Below are 24,102 nucleotides of genomic sequence, written 5' to 3'. Positions count from 1 at the left end.
CTAAAGGAGCAGTCAAAGGTCACATGGCTTTAGCTGTATTTTCAGGGTCTAGTTTGCTCATAGTAAAGTAACGTTCTTCAGTAAATTTTTAAAAAAAAAGGCAAAAAAAAAAAAAAAAAAAAAAAAAAAAAAAAAAAAAAAAGAAAGCACAACCCTCCAAAACAAAGCAAACCAACCCAACCAACCCAACCAACCAACCCAACCAACCAACCAACCAACCCAACCAACCAACCAACCCAAACAACCAACCAACCCAACCAACCAACCAACCAACCCAACCAACCAACCAACCAACCCAACCAACCAACCAACCAACCCAACCAACCAACCAAACCAAATAGCAGCAGCGTGCCCTGCAAGCCGTGCTGTTTGCACTGACTCAGCATACTTCCACTTCACTTCCTGTCTGGAACAAAGGCAACTGTACAGGGCACCACTTGACTCAAGGCTCAGCCATGAGCAGGAACAAACAGTATCTGCATCAGGGATTTTAAGACCCTTTTCTGACTAAAACAGGAGCAACACCAGATTAACCAAAATGCTGTGCAGATAAGTTTCCAAAGAAAGCTGCCTATGGGTGGAGCTGGAAGGAATGCCTTCCTCTTCAGAGTGCCAGTGGATGCCCTCTGCTGCATTCTTACAGGCACACAGGCTGAGGGAGACACTCACTACAACCAAGCTGAAATGCACTCCAGGTGCACTGGTTCCTGCACTGATCTGCAGAATCGGGGCAGGAAGACAATGTTTTCACTACTCAGCCCTGGAAATTTACAGGAGCTTTGAGAACTCTGTTTGGCTGCTGCTTATGTTGCCATGGAAACAGACAGCTAAAAATGGGGCATGTTTCTTTAAAGTGAGCATACCTTCACACAGATTCCTCACCCCTTTTTGCAGAAGTTGCAAGGAACGTCTGCTTGTCCTGGTATGACAATGTGACTGATATTCAGTTGGGATGGAAGGGCAGAGATCACACTGGCTGTAGCAGAAGTCCAGAAAGACAGACCCATTGTCTCAGTTGGTGAAATAGCAACAGAGGAAAAGCCCACAGCGGCATCTCTGCAGGCTCAGGGCTCTAACAAGCTCTGAAGAAGCAGACATGTCCATGCACTTGCCTGATGCAAGAGAGATCAGAAAGAACAAGGCTTGATTTTTTTCTCCCAGTTTTTGACTGGAAGAATCATGAGGCTCTTTATGTGAAGATTTCTTATCTCTCTGGTTCCAAGGGAACAGAATGCTTATTTTTCTTGCTTTGGGTGTAATGAAAACCCATCATTCCTGTGCTATAGCAGAAGAACAGCAGAGGTCTCTTATGGCGGGCTCTAGTTAAACCTTCATTCACTTCTTAATCTTTCTGCAATGACACAGTATGCAGTTGTCTAAACGATTCTGTAATTTATTTTAGCATAAACATCTAAGGTGGATGCTCTGAACAAGAACCAACCAGAAACTACGCAGGAAAACAGTTCTATTCACTACCCCAGAGCAGCCAGTGCCAGCTGCTCTAAGGAAGTAGCCTGGTCCAGGCTCCCTGCCTGCCCAGCTTTTCTCATTTGGTGGGGTCAGGAATGTGGTAAGCTGAGGCCTTCATTTATAGGGTTAGTGTCCTTGTAAGAAGGATAGCACAGAGCTGGCAGAGAGCCCTCTGACTCATATAAACGTGTAAATGCATACATTTTTTTAATATGTAGACTCATTTATCTATCCATGTTCATATATGGGCAGTGTACATCAAAGCATAAAGACATGTGAACACTGTTATAATTTGTATTATGCTAGCAGCACTGTAACTACTCACACTGATCCAGGTGACACACTGAGCAGCTGTAAGTGGCCTGAAGGGTCACCCAGCTGTCCTTTACACAACAGTACCATATTTCTGGGATTACAACAGCATTGCATGCACAAAGAGAAAGATTGCTGATTGGTGTTTAGATTATATGATGGACGACTGACTGGCTGTGCTCTTTCCATTAAAATAAGTAAGAAAATGTACAATTTAAGCCATTGAACAAGGATGCTGGAACTTACCATAAATACTTATGATAAATATCTAGATATGAAATGAATTTATATCAATTAACAGGGAGGTTCATCACCCAGAAATGGTAAACAGGTAGGAAACTGCCTGCCTGTGTTCTCTTGCTGCAGCAGCTAGAAACCAGTGTTTCTGCTCCAAGATCCCAGTGCTGTACTGTGGCCAGGGAGGACTTCTGTTCCACAGGCTCCACTGGGAGCTTCCTGTCAACACCTGTCTCTCTTCCCAGCATTCCCAGCAGCACCATGAGGTGGGTACCAATATTCATCTTTTCAGAGAAATTAAGTACTTACACATTATTGTCTGTAAACTAGCAAGAAACCAGAACTTAAGAAACTAGAATTAAGCAAGAAATTGCTGTGGTAGTTTTCCTTAAAAAATTTTAGCTCATAAATATTTACTAAAATACTAGTGTTCAGCTTTTGCTATAGCATTAACCTGCATCAACAAAGCTGCTAATCATGCTATGTACAGGAAGTCTAATAAGAATTCACTGTGTTATAGGCAGTGACTTTCTACAGACAGGACCTTTAGAAGGTAATACTGAGTGGGCAGAAGGCTTGCTTGCTGTTCCTCTCCCTGTGTTTTGAGGGAAAGGCTGTGTAACCTCATGGCAAAGCTGTATGACAAGAAGAGAGCCCTCAGCAGCAGCTCAGCCTCAGGCTTCTAGCCTGCAGAGGTACGTGCAAAGAAGGTTGTCACTGAAGCCATCCAGTGTGATACAAACTCTAAGCTGACCCCTCTTAATCACTCAGTGCTCCTGCTAAAAAGAAGCATCCTTGAAAAGTCACTGTTAGGGAGCGACTGGAACCCAAAAGCTTTGCCATATCTAAATTTTCTTAAAGCTTTTTAATGAGACTGATGTCAGACTAACCTGTCATGTTACCATGGTGGATGGCATGTAAAGCACAGCTACACCCTTCCATCTCCAGTTCCACATGTGGACGTTTACATGATCCACAGTCCATCACAAAGGGGGGATTCTGCTGTGCTTTTCTTTTCCCAGGTGAGGGGTGAGGGCAACCCCAGAAGCCCATGCACACCTCCTTGCTGACTCACCTCAGAGATGGTACCTACTTTCAAACAGCCTTAAATTAAGGGATTAGCTCAGGCCCTGGCTTTGAAATATAGGGGACAGTCCCTTCCCTCTGAGATTCTGGAGTCTAGAAGGGGTAGGTTTTAAAATAGGAACATTGCTGACACACAGGTCCTTTCAGCATTGTCTGGCATCTGGGATGAAACTGGGGGGTGGGGACTAGGGTGGGGGGTAGCAAAGGGAAGCTGTGCTCTGGTGGCTTAGACCAGGAGCCAACACAGGCTTTCTGAGAGAATCCCTGAAGGCAAGGCAGGCCCTCAACCCCAGGGGATTAGGTTTATCCCAGTGTGCATGGCTGATCAAGTCTGCACGCCACCATGGTGGTTCTTGATACTGTCAGGGGTGCAGGACTGTTGGGAGGAAAGGGAGGTCAGCTTCGCATCTGCCTCTACCTTAGCAGATTCTTTGGAAGGCTGGGCCATGGTGTTGCAGTCCTGTGGGGGAAGAATGCATTTCTGAGGGTGGACTGACAGACTTGGTGACAGATGGGGTCAGAGAAGGAATCCAGGATCACTGTCTCGGTGTGAGCCACTGGTTGAACAGAGGTGATGTGTACTGAGACAGCGAAGCCTGGAGGAAGATGTGTGGTGTGAGAAAGACGATGCCCAGGGACAGCTGGGCTGGATGACTATGCGTGCATCTCAAGAGAGGCTGGATCCCTAGGCTCAGCTGCTGGCTTATGTGGACCAAAGCACATGTAATTTTCTTCTGGTGTGCACGAGTGTGTGTGTTTGTGTGTTTACATGTTTGGACTTTTATATTATCATCTTAGCTTGCCAATTTTTAGGATATATATATCTATATATCTAATTTAATCTATCTATCTTAGAATGCAACATCTATCTATCTATCTATCTATCTTAGAATGCAACATCTATCTATCTATCTATCTATCTATCTTAGAATGTAACATCTATCTATCTATCTATCTTAGAATGCAACATCTATCTATCTATCTATCTATCTATCTATCTATCTATCTATCTATCTTAGAATGCAACATCTACCAGAGTCCTATGTGGAAGACACTTCCCTTTCTGCTAAATAAAATGAGTTTCAATAAAAATTAAACTGTATAATTTCATCCCAATAGTATAGATCCATTTTTAAAATACCGAGTCCTGTCTGAGAGAGATTTTTCTTCATGTGTTGTCAATTGAATATGAAACCATATCTTTTCAAACTTACTTTATTAAACATTAATTTAGTGGTAATTCACACATATGGTACTTTCAATTAGAAGAATGTAAGCAGAAAACAAAAAAAAAAAAGAAAGGAAAAGAAAAGAAAAGAAAAGAAAAAAAAGGTTCTTGGCGCCAAGAACCACAATGGCGTAACTGCACTGGCAGAGCAGGTGCTCAGTGGTCTGAGTGACTGACAGAGGGGAGAGAGGGGACGAGTTCAGCTATTAAAGTGCGTGACTTTTTTTTTTTTTTTTTTTTTTGAGACAAAGCCTTACTATGTTGAGGTGTGGTGTGGACCTCCTGCCCCAGCTGCCCGAGTGCTAGGATTGTAGGTATGGGCGCCATGCCTGGGGTGGATGACTTTCTTTAGGAAAGGGCACAGGAACTACTTGTGAAGAGACTTTGGCCTGGAAAGCTGAAGAACAGGAGACCAAGGCATGTTGCCCGGGCAAACGTCTCTGTGACTATACAACTGTGCTCCATGATGGTGTTTTTGAAAAATTTTATTCAATTAAATTTTTTTTTTTTTTTGAGACAGAAGCTGTTCAGGTTGTCCTTTAAACCTCAGCTGGAACTACAAGTAGGAGCCACTGAACTTGGTGATAGATAAACACAGGCATAACTTCTTAAGAGTTCATTTCTGTCTCGGAAAAGCTGTGCTTTGTCCAAGATGTTGTTGCTTTCTTCTTCTTCTTTTTTTCTTCTTATTCTCTGCTTATTGTCTATCTCTGGGTTGGATTCCCTAGAATATCTCAGACAAATATTCTTTCTTTCCTTAAACATTTCTATGATAGGCTAGTTCTAGCATGGCATCTCCTGCTCCTTTGGCAAAAGACCACAGACTCACACCTCATCTAGTTGTTCCCTCAGATCTTAAATTCCTCCTCACTTCAATACCAAAGCTGAGTTCAGTAAGAGATATCCATCTTCCCAGTGTCCGTCAGACGACAGCTACTGTAGGATGTGCTGTCTACTGGCTGGACCCACCCAGTGTGAGATGCAGAGACTCTCGAGGCACTTCAGATAAAGTACACAAACCAGCCAAATACACAATCCAGTTTTCTTTCTCTCATATTTTATTTTCAACAGCAAAAAGTTCTCAAATTTTACTGTCCCCTTTTTACTAGAAGTACTACCAGTTTGTTTTTTGATAAATATGATCTATAACTAGCTAGTAGCACTGGAGCTATGATCTGTTCATTTCAAAGATGGATCATTAAAAGGCTTATCTGAATTAAATAACCCCAACTTATTGATTATTCCTGGAAATTCATATGAACATGCTGAAGATCTGTAAGTTAAATTTAAGCTCATGTGTGCTGAGCTTAACTATTTAGAAAACAGCCAAACCCCTTGCATGTAAGGCAGGGGGAGAGAGCCCCCAGCGTTGCTTCCACAACAGGAGCGGGTATAAGGAATGCTTTATTTGACTTTGTTCAGGGAATTCTTGACAATTGCTGCTTCTCATCTAGGGCAGAGAGAAGTCAGATTCTCTAGCTACACACACTGCCTAGGAGTTCCAACGTCTTCATAACGGCAAGCCTTAGCAGAGTGTGGTGTTAACTTCTGCTGTTCAGTCCATTCCCTGCTATGCAGAGCAACCACTAGTAGAGACCATTTTCCTTGGGTTGAGGAGTGACACCCTGGTGAAACACTTATCACGCATGTGTAAGACCCTGGATGAGACAGAGGGACTGCTTTACCTCTGACATATTACTAAATTTCCTTGATGTACTGCAAAAATTATGTAAAGTTATGTTTGTGTGTGTGTGTGTGTGTATGCATGGCGTGTGTGGTGTGTGTGTGTGTGTGTGTGTGTGTGTGTGTGTGGTTATGGCATGAGTATAGAGGCCAGAAACCAGGTTTTGGGAGTCAGTTCTCTACTGCTACCATGTGCATCCCAGGGACTGAACTCATATGGTCAGGCTCAGTGGCAAGCACTTTTACCCACTGGCCATCTTGCTTTCGCCATACAAACAAACAAACAAACAAACAAACAAACAAAACCCCTTAAATCCTGTGATTATTTGCTTGCAAAATCTGAACCCCACCCGAAGCAGCCTTATATTAATTTTAGCCAATGACACTGTCAACAATTACTGGGATTGGCAAAGACTTCAATATAAGCAGGCAAGAGAGTTGTCACTTGAGGCAGAGAAACTCCAGTCTTTAAAGCAGACAAAAGTTAGCAACACCAGAGGGACCAGGCTGGTGTCTATGTGACTAGAATCAGATGAACAATTCATTGCCTAGAAATTTATGATTTTATGATTCAAATGTTTAAAAAATTCTATAGGGTGGTCTTCAAAAAATCCATCTTTCTTAACACTGAGTAGAAAAAAACCAACAGAATTGATATGAAATATAATAAATACCTTTAATAAGTGCCTCTTAATACACAAGGATAAACTAATAGGCATTTATATATTTATCTCTCTTACCAAAACAGCGCAGGATCTACGTAGACTTGAAGGCATTTTCAATAACAAGTCTCATGAAGCAACACAGCTGCTGGACAAGAAGACACTGCTCAGGCAGTGCTGGCCCAGGTCAGTCAGCCACACACCCCACTCACATTATGTGTCTGCATTTGGTACTGGGGTACACTGAATTTTAGGGTTTAGTTCTTCATAGGAACAATTTATTTTCATACAACTCAAATAAGGGATTTTTCCTAAAAAGTTATTTTTCTGTTCTGATTAAATTCAGATCTGAGGCAGGAGACTTTGACTTGATATGCGGCTATATCATTTTACTCTCATCCCCTATTACTGCAAATGAGTAGAAATACATAATATGTTAAATATGCTAAACATGTCAAGCTCAGTTTCATCCAATTCTGCTGAGATGTGGATTTCATTATCAGTCATTTCTGTGGGTGTCTTAAAACATGACCTCTTTATGAATTTGTATTTATGAATATGCAGGCCACTTCTTTATAAGAAAATATATGTTGGCTCTTAAACTTTAACTTTTGCATAGAAGCAGGCAGTAACAAAGGGCTTTCAAGTGGGTGAGAGGGTGAATGTGAAACTGATACTGCACCTAGCCTCCCATGTAAATAAAAGGACATGGGAACTATTCCTTCTCACTGTACAGACAAGGAAACCAAAGTGCAGAGCAGTAAACACCAGGTCCATCCAGGGCCACAAAAGTCATGCTGTACCTGGACTTGAGCCTAAAGACCTGTCACTCATAGCCTCTCTTTGCTCTTTCAATACTATACTGTTTACTGCACTGTATAACCCTCAGGATTGCCAGGGAGATTCTAATTATGTGATCAATCAGCTCATGATCCTCTACCATGGACACATGTGTGCAGGATGTATGTATGTATGTATGTATGTATGTATGTATTATGTATGCATGCACGGTGTTGGGAATCAAACCTGGGACTCTTACGTGCTAGGCATATGCTTCACACCTCTCTACTCCTTATGTTCATACTTTTGATCCTTGCTTCCTAAGTCCTTTAACTCACATTCTACTGTTTTGTTACCTTTTTATTTCTCCTATTCTATTTAACTTGCCTGATTTCACAAGCATACAAAGCTGTTTTAAATATATGGCTTTAAGAGGAACTGACATTTAAAACGTCTTAACCGATGCAAAAGGAATTCTTAAACTTAATTTTATCAGTGAATGATTTAAAAACTTTAAGTCCACCTGACCCCCGTAATGAGTCTCCGTGTGTCCTCAATACTCCCCGGCACTGACTGTCCCAGCAATCTGCAGCAACACTCTCTGTGTAGAGGCAGAGCGTACCCATTGTTCAGTTTTTGGCAGCAGTAACTTGCATTTCACTCTGTGTTATCTGTTATGACCGAGGTGTTTCCCGACCGTTCTCAAAAGCAGTTTGACTCCGGGAAGTCAAAGATGATTTATTTTCATCTTTTGCAAGCTACAGCACTGCCTCATTGAATTTGCACACTCTTAGTATCTGAGAGAAAAGGATGGAAGCACTCGCTACTCAGGGCAACAGGGTTCCTTACAGGCTCTGTCTGCAGGAGGAACCGGAGCCGAGCAGGCCAGGAGGGGTCGGCAGACAGAGCTGAGGGAGTGAGGACGGAAGCCTCCCTGAGAGGACTGGGTGGGCACGGGGATCAATAACACTCAGGTCTCAATGGCGGAAATCCTCACTCTGTTCAGATTCGGGCTTCCTCCCCCACAGCCCTTGCTCCCTCTCTGCTGTAACAGAAGCGTGCTGCGCAAACAGGAGCAGGAATCCCCAGATCTCTGGCCATTTTCTTAATTACTGCAGTGCTTGCCGACAATTCTAACCATCAGTAAGCATTCACAAGCTTATTTGCTTGCTTTTTTTAAAAAATCAAACTATGCAACACGCTTTTAAATCAATATGCAGATAATGCACACACAGCTGAGTCATCATTTCAGGACTCAAGTAAGGAGACAAACAACAAACGTCCAACATATTAATCGGGAAAATTATTTTTCCTGGAATTATGTGGCTGTAAACACAAATAAAGCAGTGTTCTGATTAATAATAAAAATGGAATAGCCTCTCCAAAACCCACAGGGTTTGGAGGAGAATCCCCAAACTGGGAAAAATACACAAACAAATCTGGACAAATTAAACTGAAACCAGGACTGGCTTCCTAACTGTCATTATCAGTAGCAATTATTGCCAACTGTTCATGTCCTGTCAACTCTGTCTCTCTGCAAGCAGGATTAAACATTCACCATAGAGAACTCAGAGTAAGGGCAACAGCAAACAGAGAGACACACAGACATACAGTGGTAGACAGACATGCCAGCCAGCAAGGTGACAGGAACAGGAATGTAGCCATCCTGCCCTGTCCAGAGACAGACTGACCTTCCTTGAGACTTTTCTGGTTGCTTCCCTCAAGGCATCCCTTTTCTTTGAAAGGTTCAAAATCCTCAGCAGTTAAAATTTCTGGGAAGCCTTGTGGCTGCTTCTTGGAGCTATCGATCATGGTGAAGACTTCTGGAGACAGGCAGCATCCAGCAGGAGAGAAGCTTGATTCGCAGGACAGCAGAGAGCGCAGAACACTCTGGTCCTGCTCCCTCCTCACAGCACACTGGTCACAGAGCAATTAAGTCTCTAAGTGACATAAGGCAGCCATTCGCTTGGAGTTCCCAGCTTGACCTGCAGACACACTCCTTCGGGTGGGAGCCTTTAACTCTTCCACACTAGAGGAAGGCAGAGGCTGCGAGGCACGACTCTTAAGATCCCACCCCCTTTCCCAGCCATCCCCCTTCCCTTTGCCATTCCAGCCTCCCCCGCGCTGGCTGCTTCAATCTGCAGCTAGATGCTCCCAATCATCTGACGAGCACTGAGTCAAGCAGTTAAAAATAAAATCTCTAGCTATTAAAGAGAAACCTTTGCTGATAACAGGAAGATGAACGGCTGGCTGCCGTCTCTGCCGTGCTCTCTGTAAGCAAAGCCCTGGGCTGTGAAATACTTCACACTGGCCAGACGAGCCCATGCATTACTCATGAAGTTCTCCAGCTAAACAAATGACAGAAGAGGACATCCAAAGGAAGCAGTTTTATCTCTGCAGAGGCACCACACTGAATAAACATGCTACCAGCACATCTGGGTGGAAAGCATCCCTTCCCCCCCACGTTCCTTTGTGGGAGCCTCTTGCTACATAGGGCTATCCCTGGCAGAGCTTTATAGCCAGGAATGTGCTGCAAATCCGGCTGCTTCCTTGGCTATTCAGAACCCATGGAGCAGCAGTTTGCCTTTGTGCCACTAGTCGGCTGAGAGAGCTAGCATCACTAGGATTCTGTTTTAAAGAATTGTTCTCCCAAGTACAAAGCAATGCCACTAAGAGATGTTCCTAAAAGATTTAATCAGCGGTCGGCTGGAGTTTCATTTCACAACACGAGTACCTTTTCTGCAAGGTACAGGTGGCTGCTCACACATGCAAGGGGCACTCTGGAAGGAAATGTTTATGGATGGAAATTCCAGGCAATGTGGAAACAAGTTTCATATACACCAAACACACACCAGCAGACACAATAATTTTTAGAGTTCAAACTATGTGCCTTTGCATAGAGCTCCCATATGCCCATCAACAAATGGTAGAGGCACAAGAGCCGTGCTCGATGAGGAGTCTTGTCGAATGAGTAATTTTACTTGTACACAGCCAAGGGACAAGACTAAGCTGAAAAAAAAAATACAGGAGAAAATAGCTGACAACACTGTTCCTGACCAGTGACCAGGCACGACTGATGGAAGATGAAGAGAAAATGAAGTGATATTAGTCATACACAGCATGGCCCTTGGTGGACTGAAGAAAGGGTCCCATCCTGCACACAGGTGAAGCAGTATTTCCCCTCCTAGCACAGAGGGTTGGCTCAAGCATCCTGAAAACCCTTTGCCTCTGGTTTCAAGGCAGTCAACCCACACTATCCTACTAAGACTGCTATCTACCCTTCTCCCACATCTCTGGAGAAGGGGATTATACAACATATGACATGTTTCTTGTCAACTGAGGCTCCTTTTGAAGCAACAGAAGTCTTCCAGCATAGTCTAAGTCTAAGAACACACGGAAGTGTCTGTCACACTGCCCTCAAGCAAACCTCTGCTACTGTCCCCTGTCTCTGGACCTAGTTTCCCGATACAGCATTCCTGTCCTTCCAAAAGAGTCACAAGGAGTGACTGCTCTTTACTGGGTACTTCATCAACTTCTTTGCACATATTACACGTATCCTAGCAGTCCTGCTGAGCTTCATGGTGATTTGAACATCACAGACATTGAAGAACAAAGACCAGGATCACAAAGACTTAGAACTGAAGCAAAGCTGCTGTTCTCCACAGAGGAAGGTCTTTGTATTGCACTGCACTGCCTAGTTTCTCTACACTAGGCCCGAGTTCTAAGTTTTGGCTAGAGACATGTAGCAGCACAAGTCATGAGTTTATGACATCCCTGCTCTTTGGGGAGTAACCACAAGGCACTAATTTATAAAAGTATTTTAACTTTTTATGAAGCAGTAACACTTTATCTATTTATTTATCTATCAATCAATCATCTATCCTGTTGATAAGACTTGCAAAATCAGTATTATCAACTCAATTTACAGATGGGAAAACTGAGGCCTAGGAAAATTAAATACTTTGTTAGAGATGGCATATCTCATAAGTGAAGGCCAGGATTCTTATAAAATAAACTTGGCTCTAGTGCTTACATCTTACAGTACTTTGCAAAAGGAACAGTAAAAACAACAGGCAGCATGTACTTTTCTAGGGTGCTGCTCAAAGTTTTCAGTCTATAGGTTCAAAAACACACACATATTTTATACTCATCACTTTAAAACTCGAAACGCTGTGTCGTCGAAGTCTTTGTGAAGGAAACTCTGCCGACATGCTATCTCTCCATGTAAGTGTCAGCCTCCCATCAATGAAGCACCATCTGCAGGCTTATAGCAAAGCCTCAGCCTTGTCATTTGGAAAAGAAATAATTTCTCTAGTAACGGAGATACCTAAAAAATGTTTTTGCTGTTTTTCAAAGAATTTGAAATAGTTTTAAATTCACAAAGCATTTTCCCCAAACTTTGTGTGAGAATTTCTGATAGTATCTCTTCAAGAGCACTGTTGAGCATGTTCCTACACAGAAGGCTACCTTTTTACAGAGCCACAGCATTAAGAGTCAGGACTGAGCTCTCTTGTTTTAGCCTTCTTGTTCCTGCTCTGTCCTCTCACCATTCCCCACCTCCATTCCCACCACCCCTCTCTCTCCACATGCTCATGGCTGGCCTCTACTTCTCTACTTCTGCGGTCTCTCTCTCTGTCTCTACTACCCTCTCAATTTCCCTCCCCATGTCCCGAATAAACTCTATTCTATAAAAAAAAAGGTCAGTATTGAGCGACTGAGGCTGATAAGCTACTACCATCAATCCACAAACTCCATCCAAGTTCCAAACTGTCCAAATAGCAAAAGCGATCCAAAGCTAGGTCCCATGTGTATTTTGGGTTTGAGGACCACATCCTTGTGACGAGACTGGGTGACACAGTTGGTAGGAACACTATCATCCTGTCTGTAGTTACACATGTCCCCCAATTTATGTCCTGATAAATTAATTTTAAATAAAAAGTACTGTTAAGTCCAAAGTTCATTAAGCAATACCCCAACATACAAAGTATCACAGTAGCACAGCACTCCAGCATATCCGATGGCTCCTGGTAATCCTGGGGCTGACTGGAAGTGGTGGTTGTTGGCCACTGCCTAACTCTGCACAAGAGAACTCTGACACTATGACTGCATATTGTCAGCTCAGGCAAAGGTCAGAATCCAAAGCATGGTTTCTATACTACATGTACTTTTATGCCCCTGAAAGTTGAAAACTCATAAGCAGAATTATAAATTGTGGACCATCCATATTAGAGGTATACCCAACTCTAAGGAAATGAATAGCTGGTATATATTACCAGTTTACAGCATGGTCTCAAGGCTTCCTGTTTTGTTCAAGGGGTTGTATCTATTACTGTCATTTATAGGACTGTCTCTATCAGAGGCCAGGACTCCTAGTTTGGCATTATCCTCTGACAAGAAGTTTCAAGTCCACCTTGTACTCCTGTCCCATTCAGGAACTAGGGTCTAAATGTGAGGTGTGGCCTTCCGAGCACAGAGCTAGGATGTGCTGCATGAGTAGACGTTTACATTTAATACATACACACGTTTACATTTCTGTATATGAAGAAATAACAAATGCATCCTATTTGTGTGAGTGTGTGGTTCTGTGTACATATATAAAATCTGTATTTATCTATACACAGCAAAGAGCACAGATTTGCCCCAACGCTTCCAGTTTCCAGAACAATGCCTAAGGTCAATGTTTATTTTCTTCGCTGCTCTCATGACTCTCTTTTCCCCAGGGTAAGATCTGCCTCCAGAGTCTCTACAACCCACTGCTGGCCACAGTCTAGCTGTGTAGCTCTGCCCTGCACAGATGATGTCTCATTCTGATCCATCACACTCAGTGTCCCAGGGCAGCTGCCTTGCTGTGACCTTGGTCTTTAGGTTGAACAGAGAGGAGAGAGAACTTTGCATTGCTTTAGCAGGAGAAGCCCAAGGTGTCACAGGAACTACTTTGCATGGGGTCTGCTCTTCTTTCTACCACATGTACTGTACACCTTTATTGTCATTTGGCTCTTTGTCAGGAACAACATTTAACTTCATATGATATGTGATTAAAGTCACTTCGATTTAAGATAAATTTGCTTTGCCAGTGTTTGTGTGTATGCATACTCAAAAGAGCTCTTTAACCCTTACAGAGGCTGCCAGAAATCAAGCTAGTTTCTCCAGCACTAAACAAAGATATTTAATACGCGTGAGAAAAACTGTGGTTTAGAGTAGCAGTGTTTCAAGAAAGGCTTCAGGGATCAAATATAAACAAACATGGCTCAAGGGATCCACACAAAAACCTGGCAGAGCCAAGGGAGGCTCACAAAAGTCCTGATGGGAAGATTCCTGCTAGGATGACGTCATAGCTAGAAAGTCCAGGGCATGTTCCACTGATGCAAATTCTTTAAAAGTTACAACACCAAGAGGCTACTGGGGTTGAGGACACTGTTGCCATTCTGATTTGGAAATGGAGAGAGCGTGGCCTTTCTTGCAACTCCCATAGTGTGTTGGTTTGCCACAGATCCTCAGCTACTGCTCTCTGGAGAGAAGTGGACTTGGTGGCTTACTGCACACTGGCTGGGCATATTCACAGAAGAAACATTCAGGTTTTTTTCTAAGGGCACCATGCTTCTATAAGTCTTATTTTGGGTCCTTATTTCTTTCCTTTTTAACATTATAAATACTATGCTAAAAAGGAAACCATGACTAAATAAATAGGGTAACTTGCACTGGTGAGTTTGAATTTTTTTTTCAGAAAGGAAATTAAAATTAAATGCATTATCATTGAAATAAGATCTTTAAAAGTCTTCATCCTTATCATTTAAACAATACATTTTTGCCAAGGATGGTGTATTTCTATAATCCCAGCAAGTGGAAACCGAAACAAGAGGATAGCGGTTAGTTTCAAGGCAGCCTGAAGTATAGAGTGAGATTATTCTAAAAACAAAAATAAAAACAATAACAATGAAACCCCTCCATTCAGACTGGTGGAGCAGGGTGAAGACTAGCACATGGCCTAGGGTCCCCACAATTTATCCTCAGGCCTCACTGCTCCATGGCAAAACAAACTCCACGTGAATGTCTCACACCATGTTATATCTTGCTTAAAATGATGGTATACTCAATCAAGAGATGATAGAGCACCCATATTAGCTCAAAGATGCCGTTTGAATATTTTCCCTGTTTCTAAGCTTTACAGTTACATAAACAGACAACTGGTTATGAAAGATTCATAACTAAGAGCTCTCCTTGGATTCTCTTCTAGCTAGTACTATGAGTTCTCAGACGACAGTCACAGTCATAGAGAAGAGAATGAAATGACACAGCTTTGAAACCTTAGTAAATATGTAGAAGATGACAAGAAAGTAAAGTGGACCAAATCCCAGCAGACTGGATGGCTTGTTATTACATTATGGTCAGTGATGTTGGAGTAGCTGCTGGAATAATTAGGAACCCTGACAGCTGGAGCTACCCTCTTCATCCCAATGCCCCATTACAATTCATTCCTAGTCACATTTCATGAAATGTACCATCATAAGGTTCTGCAGCATGAGAACAAACATGCATGAGGACGTACAAGTTAAGTGGGTCATTTTACACTCAGATCTCATACAGCAGTTCTCACACCTGCAGCATGTTTTTTTTTTTTTTTAATCAATTTTAATTGTGTGTGAGTGTTATGTGCTGGGAACCAAATTTGGATCCTCTGCAAGAACAGCAATACCCTTAACCACTGAGTCATCTCTCTAGCCCCCTCCCTCCATAAAAAATTCTTTCTATAGAAGAGAAGCCACTGCCTCTTATCTTGAGAAAACCCCAGCAGCATTAGAGTAAACTGAATATATGAAGCCTTCAATGAGAAAACATCAAAATGTTTACCATCTGTAACAACAGCTTTGAGATCACTAGACACCTTTTACCATCTTTCCGTCCTCAGCACCTAAGATGTTGAGTCAAATGTAATAATATGTGGCAACGTATTAATTAACAAATAATCAATACACATCTATTAATACTGGCAGTCCAGCAACATGGATGAAACTCAAGATAAACATACTCAATGAAGGAGAACAGACACACACAGTGCATGAGACATGTATAATTCAGTTACTTAAAAATAAAGTGTCGATATAAAATGACACATTTATAAGTCAGTTCTAGTAAGTACAGATCTTCAATCAAGGTATCCTGACTCTGACGTGTCTTTCACCAAAAGCAAGCACTAGTTCACTTTTTCTTTTTACTAATTCAGTGTGACTTGCAAAGATGAGTGTTTTAAAAGTGGTGATTTGTTTTAAGGGGCAATGGCATCACTAGTAGACTGATAGTTTAGGGGCCAGATGGTTCTGGGAAAGGGGCAGGGCTTTAGAGCGAAAGGACACTTAGCTGTGAGATCCTGGACAGACAGGTATCTCTGTGTGTCACTAGAGAAATTGGCATCAGTAGCAGATCTTAGCATCATAGCCACTGTGCGCCTAACTCCTAACATGCTGAGGATTTCTTTCTGTCGTCCTTCATGGCTGTGCTTCCAGCCTCTCTGGAAGGTCTCCACATGCATGCAGATGTGCACCCCAGCTAGGATATACACATACACCTTCTGTTTTCCCATCCCATCCCGTAAGGCTACACACAGCCCAGGTGAGGGTTTTTGATGTTGTTGTTTGGTATTTGATACTTTTTTAAAAAAGTTTATTTTTTATTCATGTGTCTGGTCATATGCAAAGAGATGTTCACAAGGCCAGAAGCGGGTGTTTGATTCCCAGGAGCTAGAGTTAATTCTGAGCCTCTCAACATGGGTGCTAGAAACTGAACTTAAGTCTTTTAGAAGAGCAGTAGAGGCTCTTAAATGCTGAATCATCTCTCTCTAGCTAAATTAGTGAATTAAAGTAATTAATTGAAAATTATTTTACTATTTTGAATGTATGAGGCTTTTTTTTTTCTTTTTTCTGGTATGTATGACTGTATACCACATGCATGCTCATTAGATTCCCTGGAACTGGAGTTACAGACAGTGCTGGGTATTGAGCCTGGGTGGGTCCTCTGCAAGCATGGCTAGTGCTCCTCATCACTAAGCCTTCCATCCAGCTCCTTTATGAAAACATTTTTTAATTGTGTTTTCATGTTTTAAGTTCATGGGGGAAATCTCTGTAGTGACCTGGACAACTATTTTGCTACCAAGTAGTGCCAGACAGGAAAAGAAAAAGTAACAACAGTAACATCTATAGAAACTGACACTTTCACCTGAGCCAGCCGGCCGGAAGGGAGCAGTAAGGAAGGTAAAGCAGGGGCACCTGGCCCTCCCTCATTCGTGCTGTGGAGTCTGGAGTCAGCATACAAGGAGCTTTGGTCTGGACCCACGTTAAGTGCTACCCTTGGATACAGGAGCTCAGCAACATTACACCAGGAAGAATGAAATCATCTACTAAGCGTGCCTAAAGATCCATGCCTTACGTAAGCTTGGGAGCACTGCTCCACCTCGGGACTCTGGGCGAGAGTGGCTCGTAAGCCAAGGCATGGCTTCTGAAGTGCCATCGGAGTGAGTCACACACTGCCTTCATATAGCATCTTAGGAGTCATGACAAAGGTGGAGATGAAAATGGTGGCTGAGGAAGGTTTTCTCTGAGAGTGGGACTAACAGCTCTGTCAGTCACCACAGATTAGTACTCTGTGGGAGTGGGGTTGGGTGGGGGAGGAAGTAGTGACCCTAAGAGCAGAACACCCAGATTACAGTGTGGGTAGAGGTGTTTGCTGCACAAGTTTCACAACCCAAGTTCCACACCTGTCTCCCAGAGTAGAAGGAGGGAGCTGACTCTCAAGAACTGTCCCAAGGAGCTTACACATCTATACATACACACATACAAACAGACGAGTGTAAAGGGTTAGTTTATATGCAACTGTGCCATAAAAGGATGGCAGACAGATAATGGATCAGAAAAACATATTCGCAAAACTAGTCCCTGAAAGTTCCCCTAACTAGATGGACAACATAAACTTAAGAAACCTACACATGCCCAGTGGGGCCGACTCACGTCGACAGAAGGAAGGGTCTCCAGAACCAGGAAGAAGTAGCCAGAGAGCCCTGCAGCCCGATACTTTCATGAGTTCCAGGCCAGCTTAGACTACACAGTGTGACTGTGTCTCAAACGAGCCAATGAAAATAAACAGCAATGACAAAAACATATTCGGTACCAACAACAGAAAGGGGGGGAGGGGATCGTAGTGACAAACTAAGAAAGGTGGGAAGCTCTTGACTACACAGAAGGTGGCCTGAACAGACAGACAGGCCTCATACACAGACAAGACAATAATCATAAATATTTCTAAGTTAATCTACAAATTTAGTGTGCTCTCAATAAAAATATCCAGCGGCTTTTCAATAAAGACAAACTGACAGTTATGTTTATATGAAATAACAACAACAAAACATCCTGACAGGCCAGAAAACATACAAAATAAACATCCTATATTGGAAGGGGTAACTCCAGCTCTGGGTCTGGAGAGGGCTCGGCAGTTGGCACTGCCCTTGAGAAGACCTGGTTCCATTCCCAGCACCCACACTGGTGGCTCCCACAGCCCAAGCTCCAGGGGATGAAATGCCGCTGGCCCATGGACAACTATAATCATGTTCTCAAGTATGCATGGGTGCATACACACATGTAATACAAGTAAGAAAAATAAACCTTAAAAACAAAACCAAACCAAACCCTGCGAGGCCCACAGATGTAAATGAAAACACTTTGAAATCATAGGAGTGCTGTGAGTGAGGATGAAGGTTCCCAGGTCCTGGACATTAGAAAAGGTTCTCGAAGTCTGACACAAGACGCAACTGCAATCCATGACTGACAGATTTTGGCCACACACACACACACACACACACACACTCACTCCTATGTATACATGAAACAGTAATAGTAAAGAAAACAAAACAGACAATCATGAAAGTAGAAGGCAGGCTTGGCAGGCTTGGAGACAGAGAAAGAAGGGATGGGGAAGGAGAGCAGGACACGATCACAGGATATTGAAGATAATCAAAATATATACATGTATGAAATCCATATTTTTACAATTAATAAATTTTAAAAATGAAAAAATAAATAAAATATTGAAAGTTACTTGTGCTTGTCAAAGCAGTGAGTTAAAGACACAGACAGAGGAAGGCTGAGGGAAGCCTGTAATCCCAGAGCAGCGAAGCCATCAGTAGGATCCAGCGCTTAACACTAAAGCCACAGAGGAAACAAGAAGACTAGAGAAATCCATCTTACAGGAGATGCAGAGACTGGACACTAGACTGCGACCTTAGACTAGAGCACAGGAAGACATTATTATTTCTTCTTCTACAGCGGCTTTGACTGGACCAACCCGGGGACCTAAGAGGTGTGTGGTATTAGTTGACAGCAGTGCCGCATTCTCATTTTAGCACTGTGGGCACAGAAGAGAGTGTTTGTATTTTAGAAAGCACACACCCAAGTATCTGGCACTAAAAGCAGCACCAAGAACCTGCTTTCATGTAGTTAAAAAAAAAAAGCCAGAGCTAGACATGGAAAGACAAGACAATGTAACAGTGGGGATTCTGTGCATAATTTTTGTGACCATCCTGCAATCATTAGAGCCTGGCCTGGTGATACATGCCCACAGTCTTCCACTACAGTACCCCCAGTACTCAGAAGCTGAGGCAATGGTCACTTGAACACAAAGCTTCAAGGTCAGTCCAGGTAATACAGAACTCATTCTCAAAGCAAACACAAAACAAACAAAAAACAGAGCTGGAGAGACGTCTCAGTAGTTAAGAGCACTGGCTGCTCTTTCAGAGGACCTGGGTTTGATTCCCAGCACTGCAGCTCACAAACCTCTGTAACTCCAGCTTCAGGACACCTGATGCCCTCTTCTGGCTGCCATGGCCACTCAGCATGCAAGTAGAATAGACATATATGTACGCAAAACACCTGCACACCATAAAATAAAATAAATAAAAAAGCTTAAAAATCCCAACCCTCCTCAAACTATACATTGAAGATCTGTGTGTTTCAATGTATGTACAACACAACTTAATAAAAGTGGCAGAGCTTTTCAAATAAATACTGGGAACCATTTCTGAAGGCTGCCAATAAGGCACAGCTGGCACATTTCTAGAAAGTTGACTACAGGCTATGTCAAGAGCCTCGAAAGAGGTCTGGACTCTGGCCCAGTAATTCTGTATCTGTGATTCTGTTCTAAAGATACTGCCTGAGCATCTCTCTCTTTTCTTCTCCTCTTCCTCCCTCCTTTCTTCCCTCTATTCCACACTAGCAGGGACTGTACAACCATCAGTATGATTCAACCATGGCACTCACATATTATGTTGCACAGCCCCTAAGTGGCTTCAAAACTGGAAAATAATTACTGAATGCTTCATTGTAAGAACTAGAATAATGGACTGACTTCAGGGGAATATGTAATAAGCAGGGAAAATCAGTATGAAGACAAGGAGAGGAGAGCACATTCAGAATGAGGCCTGAGTAAGACTGAGCACAGAGCTGGAAAAGGCTGGCAGAGGCTCCGGCCCAGGCATGGGAAGCATTACCAATGTGCCCAGAAGAAGGTTTAAATGGAAGCTCGTAAGCATGACGGAGGGGCTTCTCTGCAGGTGTCCACAATTTAACCTGAAACATGTCTGTCTGTCTGTTTGTTTCGTCCTTCATTTTTTAAATTTATTTACATTTCAAGTGTTATCCACTTATCAGGTTTCTCTCCCTCCCAGAAACACTCTATCCCACCCCCTCCCCCTGCTTCTATGAGAGTGTTCCTACACCTACCCACCCACTCCCACCTCCCTGCCCTCAATTCTCCTACACTGGGGGCATCTAATGACCAAGAGGACCAAGGGCCTCTCTTCCCACTGATGCATAACAAGGCCATCCTCTGCTACATATGCAGCTGGAGACATGTGCACTCCTTGGTTTGGTGGCTTAGTCTCTGGGAGCTTTGAGGGGATCTAATTGGTTGATATTGTTGTTCTTCCTATGTAGTTACAAACCCCTTCAGCTCCTTCAGTCCTTTCTCTCACTCCTCCATTGGGGACCCCACACTCAGTGCAATGGTTGGGTTCGAGCATCCAACTCTGCATTTGTAAGGCTCTGGGAGGGCCTCTCAGGAGATAGCTATACCAGACTCCTTTCAGCAAGCATTTCTTAGCATCCACAATAGTGTCAGAGTTTGGTGACTGTATCTGGGATAGTCTCTGGATGGCCTTTGCTTCAGTCTCTGAAATGCACTTTGTCTCCATATTTGCTCCTGTGAGTATTTTTTATTTCCCTTTCTAAGAAGGACCAAAGCACTCACACCTTGGTCTTCCTTCTTCTTGAGCTTCATTTGATCTGTGAATTGTATCTTGAGTATTCGGAGCTTTTGGGCAAATATCCACTTATCAGTGAGTGCATACCATGTGTGTTCTTTTGTGACTGGGTTACCTCACTCAGGATAATATGTTCTAGTTCCATCCATTTGCCTAAGAATTTTATGAATTCATTGTTTTTAATAGCTGAGTAGTATTCTATTGGGTAAACTTTAGTATCACATTTTCCGTATCCATTCCTCTGTTGAAGGACATCTGGGTTCTTTCCAGCTTCTGGCTATGATAAATAAGGCTGCTATGAACATAGTGGAGCATGTGTCCTTGTTATATGTTGGAGCATCTTCTGGGTATATGCTCAGGAGTGGTACAGCTGGGTCCTCAGGTAATACTATGTCCAATTTTCTGAGGAACCGCACACTGATTTCCAGAGTGGTTGTACCAGCTTATAATCCCACCAACAATAGAGAAATGTTCCTCTTTTTCCACATCCTCGCCAGCATCTGCTGTCACCTGAATTTTTTATCTTAGCCATTCTGACTGGTGTGAGGTGGAATCTCAGGGTTGTTTTGATTTACATTTCCCTGATGACTAAGGATGTTGAACATTTCTTTAGGTGCTTCTCGGCCATTCGAGTTTCCTCAGTTGAAAATTCTTTGTTTAGCTCTGTTCCCCATTTTTTAATAGGGTTATTTGGTTCTCTGGAGTCTAACTTCTTGAGTTCTTTGTATATATTGGATATTAGCCCTCTATCAGATGTAGGATTGGTAAAGATCTTTTCCCAGTCTGTTGGTTGCGTTTTGTCTTATTGACAGTGTACTTTGCCTTACAGTTGCAATTTTATGAGGTCCCATTTATCAATTCTTGATCTTAGAGCATACGCCATTGGTATTCTGTTCAGGAAAATTTCCCTTGTGCCCATGTGTTCGAGACTTTTACCCACTTTCTCTTCTATTAATTCACTGTATCTGGTTTTATGTGGAGGGAGGTCCTTGATCCACTTGGACTTGAGCTTTGTACAGTGAGATAAGAATGGATCAATTTGCATTCTCCATGTTGACCTCCAGTTGAATCAGCACCATTTGTTAAAAATGCTGTCTTTTTTCCACTGGATGGTTTCAGCTCTTTGTCAAAGATCAAGTGACTGTAGGTGTGTGGGTTCATTTCTGGGTCTTCAATTCTATTCCACTGATTACCTGCCTGTCAATGTACTAATACCCTGCAGGTTTTATCACTATTGCTCTGTAATAGAGCTTGAGTTCAGGGATGGTGATTCCCCCAGAAGTTCTTTTATTGCTGAGAATAGTTTTCACTATCCTGTTTTTTTTTTTTATTATTATTCCAAATGAATTTGAGAATTGCCCTTTCTAACTCTATGAAGAATTGAGTTGGAATGTTGATGGGGATTGCATTGAATCTGTAGATTGCTTTCAGCAAAGTGGCCATTTTTACTATATTAATTCTGCCAATCCATGAGCATGGGAGATCTTTAACAAAGGTAGGTGAGCAAAGAAGACTGAAGAAGCATGATATAATTTTACTACTGGTGGAACCTATACTGAGACATGAATGTTCACTGCAAAATATTCTTCAACATGTACTGTATGCCTGAAAATTATTATAATAAAAAGTTCACAGCTTTATGAAAAACCCTTATGTAACTATATATGGAATCTCCAAATATCATAAAAGATACATATTCAAACTAAAAGACAGCAACACACACTGAAAGGAGACTTTGCCAAAGAGAGCATAACATTCCTCATCCATTTTTGGGAGTACAAAATTATTTAGCTGCTTCTGAAAAGATGGTCACATTTACACAACTAAATATACAATAAGCAAGTCCACTCTCACACAAGACTATCAAGGCAGTGTTATATATCTATCTCAAGTAGAAACAAGGTATTTAATAACAGGGCATGGGTAAATTGTGACATGTTCGTACATTGGGATGCTGGTGAGCAATGCCTGAATGGACATCACAAGCACTGTGAAGAACATTCAGTTCTACCACGTCCACATGCTGCATGGTTCCATTTACAGATGCCCTAGAGCAGCAGTTCTCAACCTGTGGGCTGTGACCCTCTGGCCTATCAGTAGCATTCCTAACAGTAGCAAAGTTACAGTTAGCAATGAAAATAACTTTATGGTTGGGGTCACCACAACCTGTGAAACTATATTATAGGGTCACAGAGTTAGGAAAGTTGAGGATCAACTCCACATAGGACAGGTCTTTCTGGGTGACAGCCACTTCCTTCATCTTGACTGATAAGGGCTTAGGACGTGTACATGTATGCATGTGTGCTTCAGATGTGTGTACTGCAATCATGTATCACATGTGCACAATGCATATACAGTATATCCCACTGAGAAAATACAAACTACTACTTAAGTTTACAAAGTATTTACAAGTTAACTATCCTGCAGATGGCAACCTTTTTGATGTACACTAAAAATGTGATGGAACGATAAGCAAAGCGAAAGATGCCTATGTAATAAAAAAGGTTCACGATTAGTAATTATAGAATCTCAGTGTTTATTATGTGGATGTTGACTGTATATGGTTGGATTAAAAAACTATCTCAACACTATTTATTACTGTGCCCATCCTTCTCTTTTAAGTTTAGTTTTATTTTATTCTTTTGGTTTTTCAAGACAGGGGTTCTCTGGAAAGCCCTAGCTGACCTAGAACTCACTCTCTATAGACCAGGATGGCCTCAAACTTAAGAAACCCCCCTGCCTCTGCCTCTCAAGTGCTAGGATTAAAGGTGTGCACCACTACACCTTGCTCTATTCTTGTTGACAAGAGTGACATGCACACTTGGAAATGGATCCTGTACTTTGTAAAGAAAGACAATATTAGAATAATTTTTTTCCTTAAAAGTCATTATGTCCTACTTTTATCTATAAAGAAGAAGACACAGAAAAATATAGTTCTAATTGCAGAAAAATGACCTGTTGTTCTTCAAATAAATATTCAGTGGACATTAAATCATTAGGTCATTTCTGCGAAACAGAGAATGATACATATTTCTGTAGCAAATTGGAAAGAAACAGAAAAGTGATCACAAATTCAGGTATGAAACAGAGGCAAAGGTTGCTACTACCAGGCCAGAAAGGAATCATCTAGTTGGACAAAGACCAGTAAGAGTGTTGAAGGATGGTACCTTGCAAGTAGGAGCATGGGAGTGACAAGGCTGGGATGGGAAGAGTAGAACACATATGAGAAGGTGACATCCCATGACCGAGTTACTTCAGGTTAGAGCTGGTAGTTGCTCAAGACTTCAGTGCTGGCCCAAAGAAGCATGAAGGAGAGCTGGAGGGCTGGAGAACTGTGCACAGCT

General features: G+C 42.3%; 1 protein-coding gene across 3 annotated transcripts in view; it reads right to left on the bottom strand.

The window, feature by feature from the left end:
• The window catches only part of Mrtfb (myocardin related transcription factor B), a 162,097-nt gene that overhangs the window by 48,280 nt on the left and 89,715 nt on the right, over window positions 1–24,102 (bottom strand). Inside the window, exon 1 of one of the 3 annotated variants that reach the window (XM_021184573.2) lies at window positions 9,150–9,507. The exons of the other annotated variants lie outside the window; for them this stretch is intronic. Within the exon in view, the coding sequence (XP_021040232.1) occupies window positions 9,150–9,270 (121 nt within the window). The 5' untranslated portion in view covers window positions 9,271–9,507. Of the gene's footprint in view, window positions 1–9,149; window positions 9,508–24,102 lie in introns of those variants that run through there. 3 annotated transcript variants of the gene reach the window in all.

This window comes from Mus caroli, chromosome 16 (genome assembly GCF_900094665.2).
Source record: "Mus caroli chromosome 16, CAROLI_EIJ_v1.1, whole genome shotgun sequence".
Lineage (NCBI taxonomy): Eukaryota > Metazoa > Chordata > Mammalia > Rodentia > Muridae > Mus > Mus caroli.
Note: the sequence above shows the minus strand (reverse complement) of the source record. Positions and strands in the feature narration are given on the sequence as shown.